The 17,332-nt window shown below is 32.9% G+C and overlaps 1 protein-coding gene across 1 annotated transcript; it reads right to left on the bottom strand.

Annotated features, from left to right (window-relative positions):
- Positions 1-3,678: 3,678 nt before the first annotated feature.
- Positions 3,679-9,052, bottom strand: LOC133854229 (pectin acetylesterase 8-like). Its single transcript, XM_062290319.1, has 13 exons — positions 8,802-9,052; positions 7,697-7,818; positions 7,470-7,552; positions 6,958-7,087; positions 6,771-6,850; positions 6,566-6,652; positions 6,365-6,489; positions 6,205-6,265; positions 5,791-5,844; positions 5,631-5,708; positions 4,675-4,780; positions 4,180-4,325; positions 3,679-4,019 (listed from the first exon to the last, which is right to left on the bottom strand). The coding sequence occupies exons 2-13, from the start codon at positions 7,815-7,817 to the stop codon at positions 3,891-3,893; spliced, it is 1,200 nt and encodes a 399-aa protein (XP_062146303.1). The 5' UTR covers position 7,818; positions 8,802-9,052; the 3' UTR covers positions 3,679-3,890.
- Between the last annotated feature and the right edge of the window lie 8,280 nt (positions 9,053-17,332).

Here is a 17,332-nt window from a genome sequence, read left to right as displayed (position 1 = left end):
TATTTTTATGTATATTAGAATTGCAAAATATATATAGTGTTTCGTAAATCCAAACCAACTGTATGTTGAATATATCTGTTTTGGTTGATTTGAGTAGTGTTGATTATGTTCAAATAATATAAATGATGTTATGAAATGATGCATAAATGAAAGGTGTTGAATTGATTTAAAGTGTTTGAATGTGTGCTGTGGTTGAGATTTAAATTATGCAAAGAAGAATGATAAAATTACATATTGATTAGTTTATCGTATTTGAAAAAAGCATGATTTGCAAAGAATATGAGTATAGAGTTTGAATTGTAAAGCATAAATCATGAACATGATAATGAAAGAGAGGGTAAGCCTCATAAGAATGAAATGAAGAGTAAGCCTTACAATGAATGAAAAAACAATCATGAGCATGCATATCATTGTTTAAATTGTGTGATGTTTTCATGATGTAGAATATTGTAGTTTTTATGCTAGACGTATTAGTATGCCTAAGAGTTTTAATGGCAAAGAGCTGATGTATATTGCTATTGTCTAGTTGCATGATTTAAGAACATTGAGCTTGGACGTACAAAGGTATTTTCATTGTTCCGGTATGATGAGTAATACAATATCCTGGAAGTAGGTAGATGGATTGTCGTGGTACATCAATAAGAAATGCTTGGATATCAGAGTTTTACTCTAGTAACCACATGGACAACTATGTGCCATAGACATAAAGTTGTAATGCCCTAGAATTCGATGTTACTCGTATTCAGGGGATGATAGTATGTTCGTACTAAAAAGCAAAATAACATGTTTTAAGCTTGGTGTATTTGGATGTGACGCTATTGGTTGGGATATCAGTGTGTTTTGGGAGTGGGTAGATGGATTGTCGCAGTACATCAATAAGAAGTACTTGGATATCAGAGTTTTACTCTAGTAGCCGCATGGACAACTATGTGCCATAGACATGAAGTTGTAATGCTCTGAGGCATGGTGATATCACAGTTAATAACGTTAGATCTCTGTGCATTTGAGCTACCAACATAAAAGTATTATTGTAGATGGGTGTGTACGTAGTTGCTTCCAAGCTATTGGAACTTTTACGTATGGGTCCAACTACACAGTATGTTTTAAATGTTTTCTGATAGTCGGTGTTTGTTATATCAGTTATGGGGGATTTCAAACAAAAGTTCTAAATTAGTAGCTGTTATAGTGTACGCGAAACTAAAAAGGAAAAGTTGGTACATTGTGAAAACTCAGTTAGTTTGATATCACTGAGGTCTCGGTATTATGTACTGAGACGGTGAACTCACTCTTTCAACTATACGGATGTGGCAAACCCCCATAGCCGTATAGATGATGTTCCTTTGGCTGTAGGTACTCTGATCGTAGGTGATGGGGTTGTAGATGTGCATTTTGGATATTATGACTGAAGCTCGCCGCAATGGTCATAATTGCGGGACCATAGACGTCCTCAGTTCTATAGGTTTTGTTTATGGTTTGTGACGCCTATGTCACTTGTTATTGTATAAAGCCATCTCTATTATGTAATTATATTAAGGAAAGACTTAAACAGATAGATGTTAAATAGCTCTTGTTGTAATTAATTTGTTATGGATGTTTAAGATGTGATTTCCGTTGTTAGATTTATGTTTTTCGTTACATAGTTAGATAGATGTCATACTCTGATTTACCAGGTACATATTATGGGGTATGTACCATATGTTAGCTTTGCAACATATCGTCGTGCCATTGTGAAGATCTATTTGTAAGTAGTTAATGTTTATATGAAATGTTTTGTATTAAAAAAAAAAAAAAAAAAAAGGGTCGTCACAGAGTAACTGGGGAGGAGTAGAAGACACGAGAGAGTGGGTTGATGGGGAGCGTGCGTAGAGGAGAAGGGCTGAACATTAGTTGCAGAAAAAATGAAAGAAAAAGTAAGAGGAATAGCCCTGGCTCAGATGGTCAGGACCTAGGACGGTAAGGCATTTCTCCATTCTGATCCTAGGTTCAAATCCTGATGGGTGCTACCTCTTCTTGGGGCCAGCCACCCGGGCATAGCCCGTAATTCAAGGCCTCATCCCTAAAGTGGCGTTGGGGATAGGGATAGGGATAGGGATTAGTCTGTGGATTATTGCTGGGCCTTTACACTCGGCTACACTACCATTGTATGCGGGCCAGCATATTACGAAGTACTGTTCGGCTATAGGTGAAGCATGATACCTTGTATAAAAAAAAAAAAATAAAAGAAAAAAAAGTAAGAGGAGTAAAATGCAAAAAAAAAAAAAAAAAAAAAAATCATAGAAACAAGGAAGGAGTTGGTTCCTCCCCCCCTCCAAACAACAACAAAGGGATTTCTGCAAGGCTTTCATGTGGTATGGAAAATTAGAGGAGAGAAGAGATGGAACTCTCTAGAAGAGATGGAACTCTCTAGAAGAGAGAGAGAGAGAGAGACGAAGCTCTCGGGATTTTTTATCTTATTCCGACTTAAAAATAAATGAACTTCAAAGACACTACTTGATGAATATCAATCTCTATTCATTTTTTTTTCTCTCATAACTTGAATTGATGATAACATTTTAAAAAAACAAAAGTCACACCAATGTTGTTTCTTCATTTCTCATTAGTATGACTATACATATGGGCGGTTATTAACCATTAATAGCCGCTAACCGCCTAAGACAGTGCAGTTAGCGGTCGTAAAATAGTTAAAGACTGTTAATAACCGCTAACCACCTATATATATATATATAGCAAAACAAAGTCATTTTGATATAGGGTTTCATGCCAAAACACTAAAAATGACCAAAACAGTCTAAAACATGCCCAACAAGCTCAAAACACCAAAATAGATCTAAAAGGCTCGTACTTGACATGCGGTTACCACAATGTGGTTTGAACATAAAATAATCTCTAACCAAATATAAATTAAAACTACTAATCACATAAGGCAGTGCGGTTAGAGGTTAGAGGTTAGAGACAATAACCACTAACCATCACTGCTTGTACAACACTACTCATGAGGATACACTCCAGTGCTTTGGCATAGCCACTCAATAGGTAAAACCGATATGCCATGTAGAGTTTATTTCACAAATTACTTGTACTTTTACATGTTCCTGCAAACCCACTACCTTATAAAGGTTAAGCAAGAGGCATTTTTTTTTTCTTTTTTTTTCTTCTCTTTTCTAATCAATATGGGAAAAATGGATACATCGGAACAAAAAACTCAAAAGGAGTGGGCACCCATACGAAATTACAATGCCGCAAATAAGAACAATAAATAATAAATGGGTCCATAATGATCCCAAATAAACCATATAAGACCCAATCCTTTGTATCTTGGACAAAAAGCCAAAAAATGGATCGCATAGGGCGGTATTTGAAGCAAGCCAAGAATTTGACCTGCTTGAACACTGCAACAACCGCCAAAAGGAAGCTGTTAACGAAGAGGCACTAATTTCCGATCAGGAGACGTCGAAGAGGAATGAATTCCGATTACAAAATTCTCCACAACAAGATAAAACCACATCGGGACAAAGAGGTTAGGTGCTTAATAGTTAGCAAGACCTTTTTTTTATGCCTAAGCATTAGTCCTCAAGGTTGAGGTTAAAGCAGATGCATCTAGGAATCCTTTTACCAGTTAATTCACTGAATATAAAAGATCATCTTCAAACATTGTTTTGACCATATAGATGCTCAGAGTAAGATCAACAATGAACGCATTTATTATAATGAGAGTAATAAGTTAATACATAAACAATGATGGAAGACTCCCAACACACAAGTTTGGTGAAGTAGCGCCTTTGCTTATTTCGAAGACTCCAATCAACAGTCTTCTTTTCTTTTTACTTATTTAAGCTCATTTTACCAAGAACTATCATTCATAAAAATATATATATCTTGAAATAATAAATCTATAATTCTGGGTGTTCTTTTGGATCGAAAACACGGTTATGGCAAGTGGGGTTGCAAGGGTAAAGGCAATCTATCTTTTGGAAGGGACTCCGGTCATAAAACCAGTCTCCAACTGCCTTTGCAATTGTCTGCAGAATATTTTAATGTAAAAATGGGATTAGTTTCTGCAGAGCGACAAGGGAAAAACAGAGAAACAAAATAAGAAGATTAAGAAAAATGTTAACATAAATAATGACAAATAAAAAAATAATATAAAGAACAGATGGAGAAGAGAAAGGTGCATCTTACTGTTCTACCCAGCAATGGAGAATCAGTCCTTAACCATGTCTCCTGTGTTTCGGTTTGGCAGTGGGCATAGCAAGAGTCTATGAATAATCCTCTAGATGAAGAGGTGCCTAGTCCATTCAATGCACTTAAGAATTGCAGCCTGAAATCTGCAAAATAAACATAAAGATAACAAGTAAAATTTTTGGAACCCAGTTCTTATCATCGATACTGTACCTTATGACGTAGAAATTCTATTCTAGTTTGCTCCCTGAAAGCTTTTGTATAAATGGCAGAAAGGGCCAGCCAGAAAGAGGCAATTCTTTTTGCTGATAATTTGATCCAATTCTCAGATGATGACTAAAATCCTTATACTTACCAAAAGAGAGAAAAAAAAAAAAAAAAAAAAAAAAAAAAAAAAAAAAAAAAAAAAAAAAAAAAAAAAAAATGAAAAAAGGATTCTATGCTTGCCTCCTTGAAGAATTGTTTAAGGATATAAAAGAGGCTACTGGTATTCACCTTGCATGGTTTGGATTTGACTGGGCGAGCAGTTTTTTATATCAATTTTGCAGCTATGCCAGTGGCCATGGGGATCAGCAACACCTGGTGCCAAAATGTTTTTTATCTGGAAGAAAATGATGAGTTCAGGTATTAGAAGAACGAAAAGTGAATTACTCTAAATAAATAATGAGTTCATTTATAAAACGTGTTACTATTTATCAGCAGTATTTAAGGTGACAGATAATGCTAAAAACACAATCAAATCAGGCAAGTAGGCAACTGAAGGTAGGCAACCCATCTTCAAAGCTTAGATGATCCTGTTTTTAAGATGTTAAAAAGAAATAAACTCTTCCAAATTTTAAACAATTAGATCTGGCAACATTAAACTACATGCCTTGACTCCACGCCTCGGGGTTGCATTCCATAACAAAGTTGACATCATGATACAAAATTTTCCACCACTAAAGATCTAACCAGATCAAATTTCACAATGCACAACAAAGACAAACGTTTCTAGGGAAAGAGGATAAATTACTAGAGGCTCCAACCAAGTGTTGGCTCAGGCGGCATAGAAGTTGGCTTCCTCAAAAGTTTAAATTATATCAGCATTGTTGCTTAAGAAGTTTACATCCTCTAAAATGGATATTCACACCAATATTATCCCCCCTTTTAAATATTGGGGGATGAGAAATGAACTGGTCTCAACGTACATAATTCAATAACAAGTGAGACGCCAAGTGTAGAAGATGTTCATACTTCCTATAACAAGCTAATGTGGCAGGTTTTCTAATTTTCAGTTTACTCCTTAATTTCATCACCAAGGCAATGGATCTATCATGTGTATCAATTTCATGAAAATTACAAAAACAATCAAGCAAGAAATTAGTACCAGAGGAAGAAGGGCAAATGCAACACATGAGATCAGAAAGAATTTCGAAAAATAGTTATCTTTATCACGATTAGAATGAGGTTACCTGCCATGAATCATAGGCTGCATTTACGAAAAAAACCGGTGTTCGGATATGCTGTGCAACGTATTGTGGAAAGAAACACTACAATATAGTTGAAAAGTATTGGTGACATTGAAGAGGAAATGGTGATATATGAAACTAATACCAAAATAGGCGCGCTTACCAGCCCCGGTCTCAATTTTGAAGTGCAAGATAGAGGCAAATTCTTTGCTGAATTCTACAGAGAGATTTACATTAAGAATCAGGTATTGCCTTTTGAATTGGACAAAAGCTTGAAAAACAAAAAGGAGCTTTCCTTTTGTTGAAAGAGAGACACAAGGAAAGAATAGGTAACATTTTTTTCTTTTTGATGAATAAGAATAGGTAACATTTCCTTGCTAGACAAATAAAAAAAAAGAGACTTGAATAAGTGAGCAACTGTAACAAGATTTTTTTTATTATAAAGTAGGAAATGGTAGAAAGAACTGAAAGGTAAATTGCCTATTCAAAGCAGTATACAAAGCTAAAATCATAAAATTACAACAAAGATGTTATAGAGAGGGAGAGAGACAGAGAGAAAGAGAGAGAGCATCAATACATGTGTTGCAACCACTTCACTATAGAATGCTTCAATGTGTTGTGCTCCAGAAACATCCCTCCTGTTATGCAATGTTTCAGAGTCAAATTACATGAATGTGTAACTTCTCGCACCGTTTAGAATATAAAGTAAAGATAGAAGGAAAAGTATATGGGCTTACGTGTTAATAAAGTAACCAGCATCTGCCAGGCATTTAACCTTAGTACCAATAGGAACGAGAGCTCGGAAGCTATCACAATGCAAAATAGAAGTCAATCCACCTGCTGAACAACCAGAGAGAACAGCCTGTAGGCAAAAGTCCTAACAAGTTATAGGAACGAGTAGCAGAGGATTAAAGTTGACAAATGATTATAGGATATACATTTTTAGCATTTCTCATTCCTTTTGATAATAGATCCTCAATGACAGCAAGCCAAACCCTTGCTCCTCTGAAGTGAAGATTAGTAGCCTGATCAAATTATAATCTAATTAAAACCCAACCAAAACAATAAACAAAAATTACAGTGGAACCCGGTTCTGCCGCAAAACTAAAACTTCAAATTCTCTCAGAATTTCAAATAACTTACTGGATTGACTGCTTCCACATCGCCTGTAAATGATGCCCCATCACAGTACCTAACCTTGATTCTGTTCCAGTTGTAAAAGTCTGGATATTAAAACAGATTCTATTAATATCGTTGAAAGGCACAGCTCAGGAGCATGGGGGTGATACAAGCTGGAAAAGTATAACTAGATCAATAACTATAGTCATACCAGGATTAAACTTTTGATATCGACTCAAAAGGCCAGAGAAAGCAACGTCCTTGGCCATTAGCTTAGATGAACCCAAACGAGTTTTCTTGCGAGCAAGGCAAGTGGTGACATTGTTGCACCATGCACCTCCCTATGAACCAGAGCAAAAGACCGGATGATTACAGAAGAAATATATAGATAATAGACAGATACTAGAAAATTAAAAATGTTTCCATTATTTTATAACTAACCAAAACTATTAAAGCCTTTGAGAACTAGATTTGAAAGAAAATTGTAACATTCAAGTGTCATAATATTTTATCAAAATTCAATACTGAGCTTTCTCTAGTCCTTTTATTTATAATAAGAACAGAAGAATTGGAATTATTTTGCAATTTGGCATTAGAAAAGTTGCTTCAGTGTCAGAAATTTTCCTGTTTTCTTCTTTCTTTTGGCAATCTGTCCAAGCATTATGCCATTTGTTCTTTAATTAGTAAAGAAAAAGTTAAATAGGGTGTGACAAAAGGACAAACCTCAATATGAACCAACCAATTATTAATTCCTGCACCAACTCCCTTATCCCAGTGGTAAGCTGGCGGACTTCCATCCAAACAAACTGCAGAATAGGTCAAATTTCAGAACACAATCAAACGAATATTTGAAAGAGTTATTATTTATGGGAAGAACTGAAATCTGAAAGGAAGAAAATGAAAGGCTCAATTTTTAATCAGTTTTTTTTTTCTGGAAAAAGTATTCTCACCAGCTCCTTTTGCTACTGCATCCTGGACATAAGTAATTCCTACATTAACGCCTTCTGTTTTGAGCAATAGCAGTGCACATAATAGAAGATTTAACGATTGGATTAATCTTGCACTGGCCATTCTGCATGTATAAAATTTTAGTGATACAAAAGACAAAAAAATATTGAACAAAATTTAGACAAAACAGAGGAAAAACAGATCAAAAGACAAAAGATATTGAAGAAAATTGATAAACAAGTAGCTTCTATTGTGGATCCTTAAAAGACATCAATGTCAATGTGTAACGTTAGCATTTACTTTAACGTAATTTACTCTTAAAGTTTCTTGTATTTTAAATTCAAACTTTCCTTCTAAATGCTAGTTATATCATAGTGTGCCGACAAAATATTATCCTGCAAAAAAAAAAAAAAAAAATTACCCTGCAAAGTTGGGATAGATGAATTTGGGATGAAGGACAGAAACTCTCCCAGATCAATGAGCAGCGAGTTTTTTTCACCTTTTTCCACACTTACATCAATCGATTTTTTTAAGAAAAAAAATGAGAAAAGACAGAAAAAATAAAAAAAATAAAAAATCTAATAAACAAGTTATATGTACAAAAAGGAAAGCAGAAGATAGTATGCAAGCCATTGTTATCTCTAATGAAATAATAGATTAAATTGGCACTCATGCAATCAGTGATGTATCATATTTCATGATTATAATTCAGAAATCAACCACTTCAATTAGCTAAAGCAACTTGATGAGTTTCTCTGACAAAAAGAAAAAACTCCAAATGCATCTTAACCAGTGTTGCTTCCTTCAATGGAAATATCCAAAATAAATATCCCCATACATCTGAAGATAAATTAATACAACAGCCAGTCATCATTTCCCCATTATACACATATATAATCACAAAATGCAGATAACCAACTTTATTTAACATCCAAAACCAAAAGAAGAACAATACACGATACCATATTGAAAAAAACCAATTTTTTTTTGTTTTTAGAATAATATTAACTCTTCAAAATAAAAATAATAAAAAACATAAAAAGATTCCTAATTTATGAACCCAATGATCAAAAAAATAGTATTTATTATGAGAATCACAACCAGTACCTGAACTAGAAAACGGGGGGAAATCTTAACCAGCTTGTTTTGAAAGAATGTGAGAGAAACCCAGTTCAGTGCATTGCTCACTAGAGCTCCCAAAAGAATGCAAAACCCAATTCTAACGATTGTAGAGACTGAAACCAATGAAGGGAAATAATGGGTAGTGGCTTCTACAAGGAGGAAGTGCTTTATATATATATACACACGACACGCGAAAGCGCTCAAACTATTTACAGTGAAAGAGCTGGAGCAGAGAGCCGACACACATTCGCTTCGGACGAATCACCCAAAAAAAATCAATTTATTTATGTGGGCATTGTATCGGGTTTGTGGTTAGACCCGACCCAAATGTGAGAGCCCACAACGAATCTTATCGCTTTACACGTTCTCACATAAAGGACTGACAAGTATTTTGAGCTACTTTACGATGAATCCGATTAAATTATTTGTTTCAATTTGAATAAATTTATGTAAATTATTTGTTAAATGGGTATGCTCTTCAAATTATTGTTCAAAATTTTAGAATATTAAAATACTAAATTCCTATTAACTTAATATTTTGAGATAATTAATAATATTAAAACAAAGATTACAAGTTAAAAAGAAAAAAAAAATTTGTTTATATTGTTTAACTCTTATTTTAATTAAATATTTCGCGTAAATAATTAAGTCAAACGCAATTCAAGTATTCGATAGAGGTGTACAAGCAGTTACGATTAGCTATTATTGGATAAAACCACTATCCACAACCATCTAAGGCCGTTATTGAATTTTAACAACCGTAACCGGTAGGGGCGTAACTAGGTGAAGACTTGAGGTCCATTGCCCCCCCCCAAGTCTCAAGCTTTTCCAAAAAAAATCTTTAAAAAAAAAAAAGGTTTTACCTCTAATTTTTTTTAATTTTTTAGTTTTGGCCCCCTCAAAATTTTTTTTTCAATTTGGTCCCCCCAAAGTCTAAAAGCTAGCTCCGCCCCTGGCAAACACTTAAGTGATTAGCGGTTATTATGTTTATAACAAGCGATTTGAAATCACTTTTTAATTTGGGCTTATGGTTGGATTTTGGGCAAGTTCCAATTTTTTATTTTTTATTTTTTTAAAAAAATGATAATTTTTGAACCTTCTTGTACAAAATTAACCAATCTAAAATACAAATTCAAAATTTCTATTAAAAGAAAAAATACAAATTCAAATTACCAAATACAAACAAATTTTTAATATATAACGGTTACAACTGCATTTATACAAGCCAAGTATTCCGGTTCTATCCACACAAAAAAAGAAAAAAAAAGGATAGGTTTTGCACGAGGCTTCCCCGTTACCCCCCTAAAAAAAAAAGTGAAATACAATCCTTTTATAGTTAGAACTTAAAGTTGACGAATCTAATGGTGTACATGATTTCGCATTATTTAAATTTTTAAAAAACGTGTCAACATCAACTTCATATAGACCGTTAGACGCACCAATTTCACTAAACGGAATTAAGAGGATCCTATTCCAAAAAAAAATACCCACCATTTTTTTATTTTTGTAACTTTTTTAACAAGTGAAGTGAAGAGGGAAAAAAATGGTAATAAATCCAAATTTCAGTTAGGTTTGCTGACATGCTAAGATGAATATTTGTGGGACTTTATGAATAAATTATTGAATAAGGGGACTAAACAAATAGTATAAAATAATATGTGCAGGTTTAATTGGTAGATTCACTCTTTCCACGTTACTAAATATTATATTTATATAATATATACATATAATATAAATAATATATAATTAACACAAAACTTAATTAAATTCAATAACATTTTCTAGTTAAGATGATTAAGATTAATGATCAAATTCAGCTAAAGCTTTGGAAAACAAAGTTTTAAAACTAACTTCCAATCTTCATCCACGAATTTACATTCATCTAACTTCCGGCTCATTTGGGTGTCCAATTTTTTAAAAAATTACAAATACCAAACAAATTTGTTTTTAAAATTATGTTTCGATAGTTTAAAAAACTTAAGATAAAATTAAAAAAAAAATAGATAATATCTAAATAAACTGTATAATTTTATATTCATGTCTCGACCTGATTAGAACTCAACACGCAACATAAGGACCGATAATTAAATTGGTCGAATTTATTTGAAGTTTGACCGACAAAATTAGCGAGTTAAAATTAGATTTGACATATTTAATTAAGTTGGTTGAATTAAAATTAACTTATATATTTTAATATTCATATCTATATATCGATACGACTCAAACTCAATATAATATATATAAAAATTATTATGATAGCATTTTTATTTGTACAATAAGACATTAATGGGACTTATGCATATAAAATTTATGTATTAATTTCATTAATGCGTTTTGTTGTGCAAATATTATCCGTCTAATCTTTACGTTGTGCAAGTGCAACCAGCACATTCCGGAGCGTTTTGCCCATGTTTGTCGGTCGCCGCCGGGGTTGAATACGTGGCAAATGGCGACTCGTCTGGGCTGGGATTGGTGACGGTAGTCCACCTACGAACTGGGCCACGTGAATGACGGTGATAAGTAGGAGTGGGACCCAGTAAAGTTGTCAGCATATATGCACGTCAACAACTTGTTAGGTGCACGTCCACATGGGTTGCTTCTAAGCTGTCATCCATCCAATCAACTTTAATTGTTTAAGGGCCTAGATCTAATCCTCAAAAGTTTGCAGTACATACGCTTTAGCGGGGAAATGCTTTTTCTTTTTTTCTTTTTTCTTTTTTTTTTTTCTTCGAAGGAGAATAACATGAGTTACCTTTCAGGTCACGAAACCCCAAGATCCGACCTGTCTTAAGAAATAAAATTAGAAAAAATTACATTATTGATCTCAAAACTTAGTCTAAATTACAAATTATTCTTTAAAATTAAATTTTGTTAAAAATTTTGACAGATTTCGTTAAAAGTCATGTCATCACCAATAAAATGACGACATATGTCAATACTAGTAAAAAAAATCAAATATATTAAAAATATAAAAAATAATACTTGAAAAATTATTTTGTTAAAAAAAATAAAAAAGGGTCGGCTGCCCAACTGATAGTCACCCATTTTCTCTCTTCAAATTTCTTATATATTTTTTAAGTATTATTTATTTAAATTTTTATATATTTTTTATTATGATCGATACATGTCATCTTATTGACACTTAACAGAATCTGTCAAAATTTTTAACGAAATTTGACTCGAGTGAGCGATTCGTAAATTAAGCCAACCACATGGATTTATGAATTAATTTAATAACAGAAAAAACGATTTATAATTTATGTCAACTAAAAAACCAATAGTACAATTTTCCCATAAAGTTAAATAAACAATTCATACAAAAAGTTTATAAATTGAGTGTAATTAATATATCAAGGTGGAACTGCATGTGTATACAATGTTTATGGATTGTTTTTGTAAGAAAATTTTGCATGATTTTTTTCTTATACAAAACAATTTCTTTTCAAAATTTTAACCATCCCATACATAATTAGTTTTATTATTATTATTATTTCTTTCTTTCTTTTTTTTAATGTGTTAGAGTTAAAATTGGGGCCAGGGGTGCGATAATGGAACTTGAGGTTTTTTTAGTATATTTTAGCAAGAAAAAAAAAATATTAACAACTAATATTGAGCATTGTTAAGACCATGTCATATTAATAATGAAACTTTTATTTTGGCCTTAGCAGCAAGTCAATATGGTCCCGTTCGGCAACCCTCTCCTCTTCTCTCTTTTTTTATTCTTTTTCACTTCTCTAAAAAAAAAAAAAAATCAATTTTAAAACATTATAACTTTTTTCATTTTTTACATCACATCAACAATTTTTTATTACTATTTAAATAAAAAAATTCACTACAATACAATTTTTTTTTTCTACTTTTTTATATAAATTCTTTCTACTTTATATTACATCAATCACTTTTTACTATCACTCAAATAAAAAAAATAAAAAAACATTTCCCTCATATTTAAGGGAAAGGGGTTGCCAAACAAGGCCAATATTTCCTTGACAGTTAGTTGAGTGAGTTCAACTTTTTGGACCTTTAGTGATTCACCAAAGAGAACTTTGAAAAATAGCTCGGTTTGTTAATGCTTTTTTGATGTTTTTATTTGAAAAAATGTTTTCATGTAACATAAAGATGAAAGTAGTTTTGAGTATTTTTATATTTTGAATTTGTTAATATATTGAGAAAATTACATTTAAGCCCCTCAAACTATCAGCCGTTTTGGGAGTAGCCTCCCAAACAACTAACTCTTAGATTCTGGCCCCCAAATTATCAAAAAGTTTCAAAAATACCAATTTTGATTAAATATGCATATAATATCCCTGCCACATGTCATTTTTCGATTAAAAAATAAAAAATAAAATAAGGGGGTGGCCGGGGGTCTTTGAAACTTTTTGGTAGTTTGTGAAGCTAGAGTCTAATGGTTGGTAGTTTGTGGGACTACTTCCAAAACGACTGGTAGTTTGAGGGGCTTAAATGTTATTTTTCCTAATATATTTTTTTTGTAATGAGAAAAAAAAAATTATTATCAAACAAAATCGTATCACTAAAAAAAAAAAATTAATTATATCTAATTATTGAATTATTAAGTCATATACATCACACCCGCCTCCTATAAATTTGGCAATATGACATGCATATTGATGTAGATAAAAATAGGCCTAGGGCCACACAAAAGCCACCAAGGAGGCAAGGAGCCTTATAAGAGAAAAGGAACTCATCATCTCTAATGGAGGGTACCCTCTTTCATAACCAAATATGAAGATGATTTGAATATTTGAGGTTTTGGTTTTTTATATTTAAAAATTATACAAAATATATAGGATTATAGATTTTTTTTTTTTTTTTTTTTTTCTCTCTTAGGTCATAAGTTTATGGACTTGATAATAAATAACAAATGATTCATAATAATAATAATAAAATGTAAGAGAGTTTATCTCTCTTTTTCCCCTAACAATGAGATTTCATCCCTATGAGTGCCTTAACCTTCTCTAGTGACTGCCGACTCGGGAGGACCCCTCTCGGGTTCTTATTTCTCATTTCATTTTTCTTTCTCCTCTTTTGTCTACAATGTAAACGCCAGATATACCGCACCTCCCTTTCTCCTGCTGCCCATGCGCCACCCCACCATCATCACAGGCCTCCATTGCATCCATTAGTACCCTCTGCTCCAACACGTGTAACTCATGCCCCACTACTACTCCTTTTTTGTTCATGTGGTAGATCCACGACTTCCTCTATCCTCCATTTTTGGATCTCAATAGATGGTATCCACTTTTTTAATTATGGAAAACCCTAGATCCGATTGCAATCAATATGCAGTGTCCATCAAGCCTACATTGTTGGGTACCTCTAACATCGAACATCGGTTGGTGCTCCTATTCAACAACTCAAGTCCAGCCACTACTTGGTACCCCTCCTTAATGCGGTTCTCAACTTTGCTTGGTGTTGCAACTAGTGCTATTTTATGTAGATTTGCCTCTGAGCTACCCTTTCAAATCGTCATTTCATGTGGCCTCTTTATTAGCTAGTAAGCCAAGAATCCAATAGGGGAGAAGGATTTTTTTTTTTTTTTTTTTTTTTTTTTTTTTTTTTTTTGTACCTTCAAACCATCATTTCTAGCGGCCTCTTTCTTGGCCAATGAGCCACGAATCCAATAGGCCGGCCCAATTATTTGGCACATTCTCAATGGAATTTATGTTTTTTACGCATTGTATTATTGGTTGTATTAGAGTCTTTGTTGAGCCACCTCACCCATTGGCATTCTCTAATTAAACGCAAGCAAATATAAGTAGTGCAAAGGCAATATTATTTGTATTTGAATGAGGCCTGCCTCCAGTAACTCTGTGAGCTATTTCTGCAGCTCCACCAACTCTTTTGGCGACATATGGTATGGGGCTCGGGCAGGAGGAGTAAAACCAAGCAGCAACTCAATCTTATGATCCACAGCATGCTTGGGTGGAAGAGTTTTGGGCAGCTCCACAGGCATGACATTTTTAAACTCTTTCAGCAACTCTGCCACCTTCTCTGGGACGTGAACAACATCATTCTCCTTGACTTCCCTCAAGGCAACCAAGTATGTGACTTCCCCCCTTCTCAAGTCATCTTTCAACTGAATGGCTGAGATGATATCCTTCTTCTTGCTACATCCTGCAGTTTCCTTCTTGATTGCTTTCACAAAGCATGGGTGCTCCTCATCCATAATTAGCAAACCATCAAGAAAAGGCACAGGCTTTGCTTTGGCCAATACAAAAAATACATTTCCAAGTATGATATCAAAATCATCAAAAGGCATAACTAAAAATATTACATTTTCAGACCAGTCTTCGACCCTCAAAGAGATAGCATGAGTCTGAATTCACCGCCTTCAACCATTTGGGCAGTTGCTCACCTTCAACCCCAATATTTCCACCATATGGGCAGCCACAAAGTTATGAGTAGCCCTGGTGTCCAGCATGGCAGAAGCACTCTGGGAGTCTGCTTTTATGAGGATCTATAACAGCTCGCTCGATGCTTCACTTTTAAGGGCATTCAACCAAATTTGGAGAGGTTTCATCCTCACCTGGGTGTCACCATCCTCACTCTTCTGTTCCACCCTAGCAGTGGAAATGGCATACAACTTCTCCTTCTTGGGGCAATCATTCGCGCTGTGAGGTCCGTTGCAAATAAAACAACCACTGTTGCTCCTATTGGGCTGCTTTTCAATAGCATTGATCTTGCCTTTGTTGTTCGCTTTGCCCTTAGGTTGGGACTTCTTCCCATCCCATTCCTTCTTTTTGCCTTTGTCCTTGGACTTTGGCTTGCGTTGTTCCTCAGCTTCTCGATTCTGGTGGAAATCCACAAAAGCATCAATTTTTATTTTTTATTGTTTGGCAAATCACACTATATATATTCACATAGAGCCGGCTCAATAAATTTTGAGGTCTAAGACGATAAGATTAAATGAGACAATTTTCTTATATTTTAATATTAATTAAATTAAATTAATTTAAATATTTATATTATTTTTTTTTTTATTTAATATATCAATTAGAACACTTTCTTCTATTTGTATAATGTATTTTAAAACTTTTTTAATAACTTATTAGATATAGAGTGACTTAACACTTGATTCAAATACATGAAATAATAAGATTTAAAGAAAAATAAAGAGAAAAATAGAAATAAGTTATATAAAGATTGATGTGTAATAGAATATTATGCGCAAAAAATTGTTGGACATTGAAGACTCACCGATGGTGTAATTATATTTATTATGCACAACGCAAACAATGAGAATTTATGTACTTTGAAGAATTTTCATACTTTTCTAAGCATTCAATTCAAATAAACGTTGGAGAAATTTTTTTGCATGTTGGGCTAATTTCATGAATATAAAAATTGGGCTTTCAAAAAGAGTAAATAAAAATTGGGCTTTTTTTTTTTTTTTTTTTTTTTGACTGAATGTGAATAATGAGATTTTCAATTTATAATTACTTTTACCATGATTGAGAGCCTTAGTTATAAAATATTTATTAAATTTTTACTATATTAGAGTCTTGAAATTTGTTTTAGAAATAACCTTTATTGTATAATTATTAAGTGCATGCCTTAATTAAAATAAGGTTTAACATAGGTGAATTAAAGGGCTTGAATGTGTAACATTCAACGCTTATCGAAAATAGTAAAAGCAATTCTCCAGTCTTGAGTAATGGCGGGCAATTGAATAGCCTTTTTTACAACATAAAGATAAAAAAACCTGATGAGAATATACTAAATTCTCAACTGTAACATGCCATCTTTTCAATAGGTGGCGTTTTCCAAATGTTTCAATGCTTAAAAACGGTCAAAATTACGTAATTTGAGAATTCTTTGAAATTATAGAGGATCATACTCCTTAAAAAAGATTATAAATTATCAAATTATATGAGTTTATGACGTGTTTTGAATCGAATGACTTGAAAAATACTACACATTAAAAATGTGGCTTGTTACCGACACAGCCACATAATTTTTTTTTTTTTAATTTACTATTGAAGAGATGTTTATTCTTTAATAAACCAAAAAACAGTTTTTTGCTAAAATTTTTATTCCAACATAAAGCGTAATAACCTAATGAAAATATACTCAATTCTCATTGATAACATGCGACATTTTTAATAGGTAGTATAGCATTTTTCACTTTGTTCGATGTAAGAAACGCTTGAATTCACATAATTTGTGAATCTATAATTTCAAATAAATTGTAGTGGTAGATCTTTTTTCATTATATATATACCAAAAAGGAGGCGCAGAGTTTTTAATTTTATATATATATATATATATATATATATATATATATATATATATATATATATATATATATATATATATATATATATATATATATATAGGGTTAAAAATTAAGCTTGGTCCCTATCAAAATTAAATTTGACCTATCATTCACATTTTGACTCATCAGAATAAAAAATCTTGATTTATTCATGTTTCACTGTTGAAAGTGCTCCCTCCCCCTATCACTTTTCATTTTTACTCTCTGCTCCTACCCCCTC

Source organism: Alnus glutinosa, chromosome 13 (assembly GCF_958979055.1).
Source record: "Alnus glutinosa chromosome 13, dhAlnGlut1.1, whole genome shotgun sequence".
NCBI lineage: Eukaryota > Viridiplantae > Streptophyta > Magnoliopsida > Fagales > Betulaceae > Alnus > Alnus glutinosa.
The sequence above is the reverse complement of the archived record's forward strand: the minus strand, read 5'-3'. Positions and strand labels throughout refer to the sequence as shown.

Coding starts and splice junctions, on each gene's coding strand:
- LOC133854229 (XM_062290319.1), bottom strand. CDS start 7,817: ATGGCCAGTGCAAGATTAATCCAATCGTTAAATCTTCTATTATGTGCA. Junction 7,553..7,696: donor TGCAGTAGCAAAAGGAGCTG/GTGAGAATACTT, acceptor CCTATTCTGCAG/TTTGTTTGGATGGAAGTCCG. Junction 5,709..5,790: donor CAAAATTGAGACCGGGGCTG/GTAAGCGCGCCT, acceptor ACTATATTGTAG/TGTTTCTTTCCACAATACGT.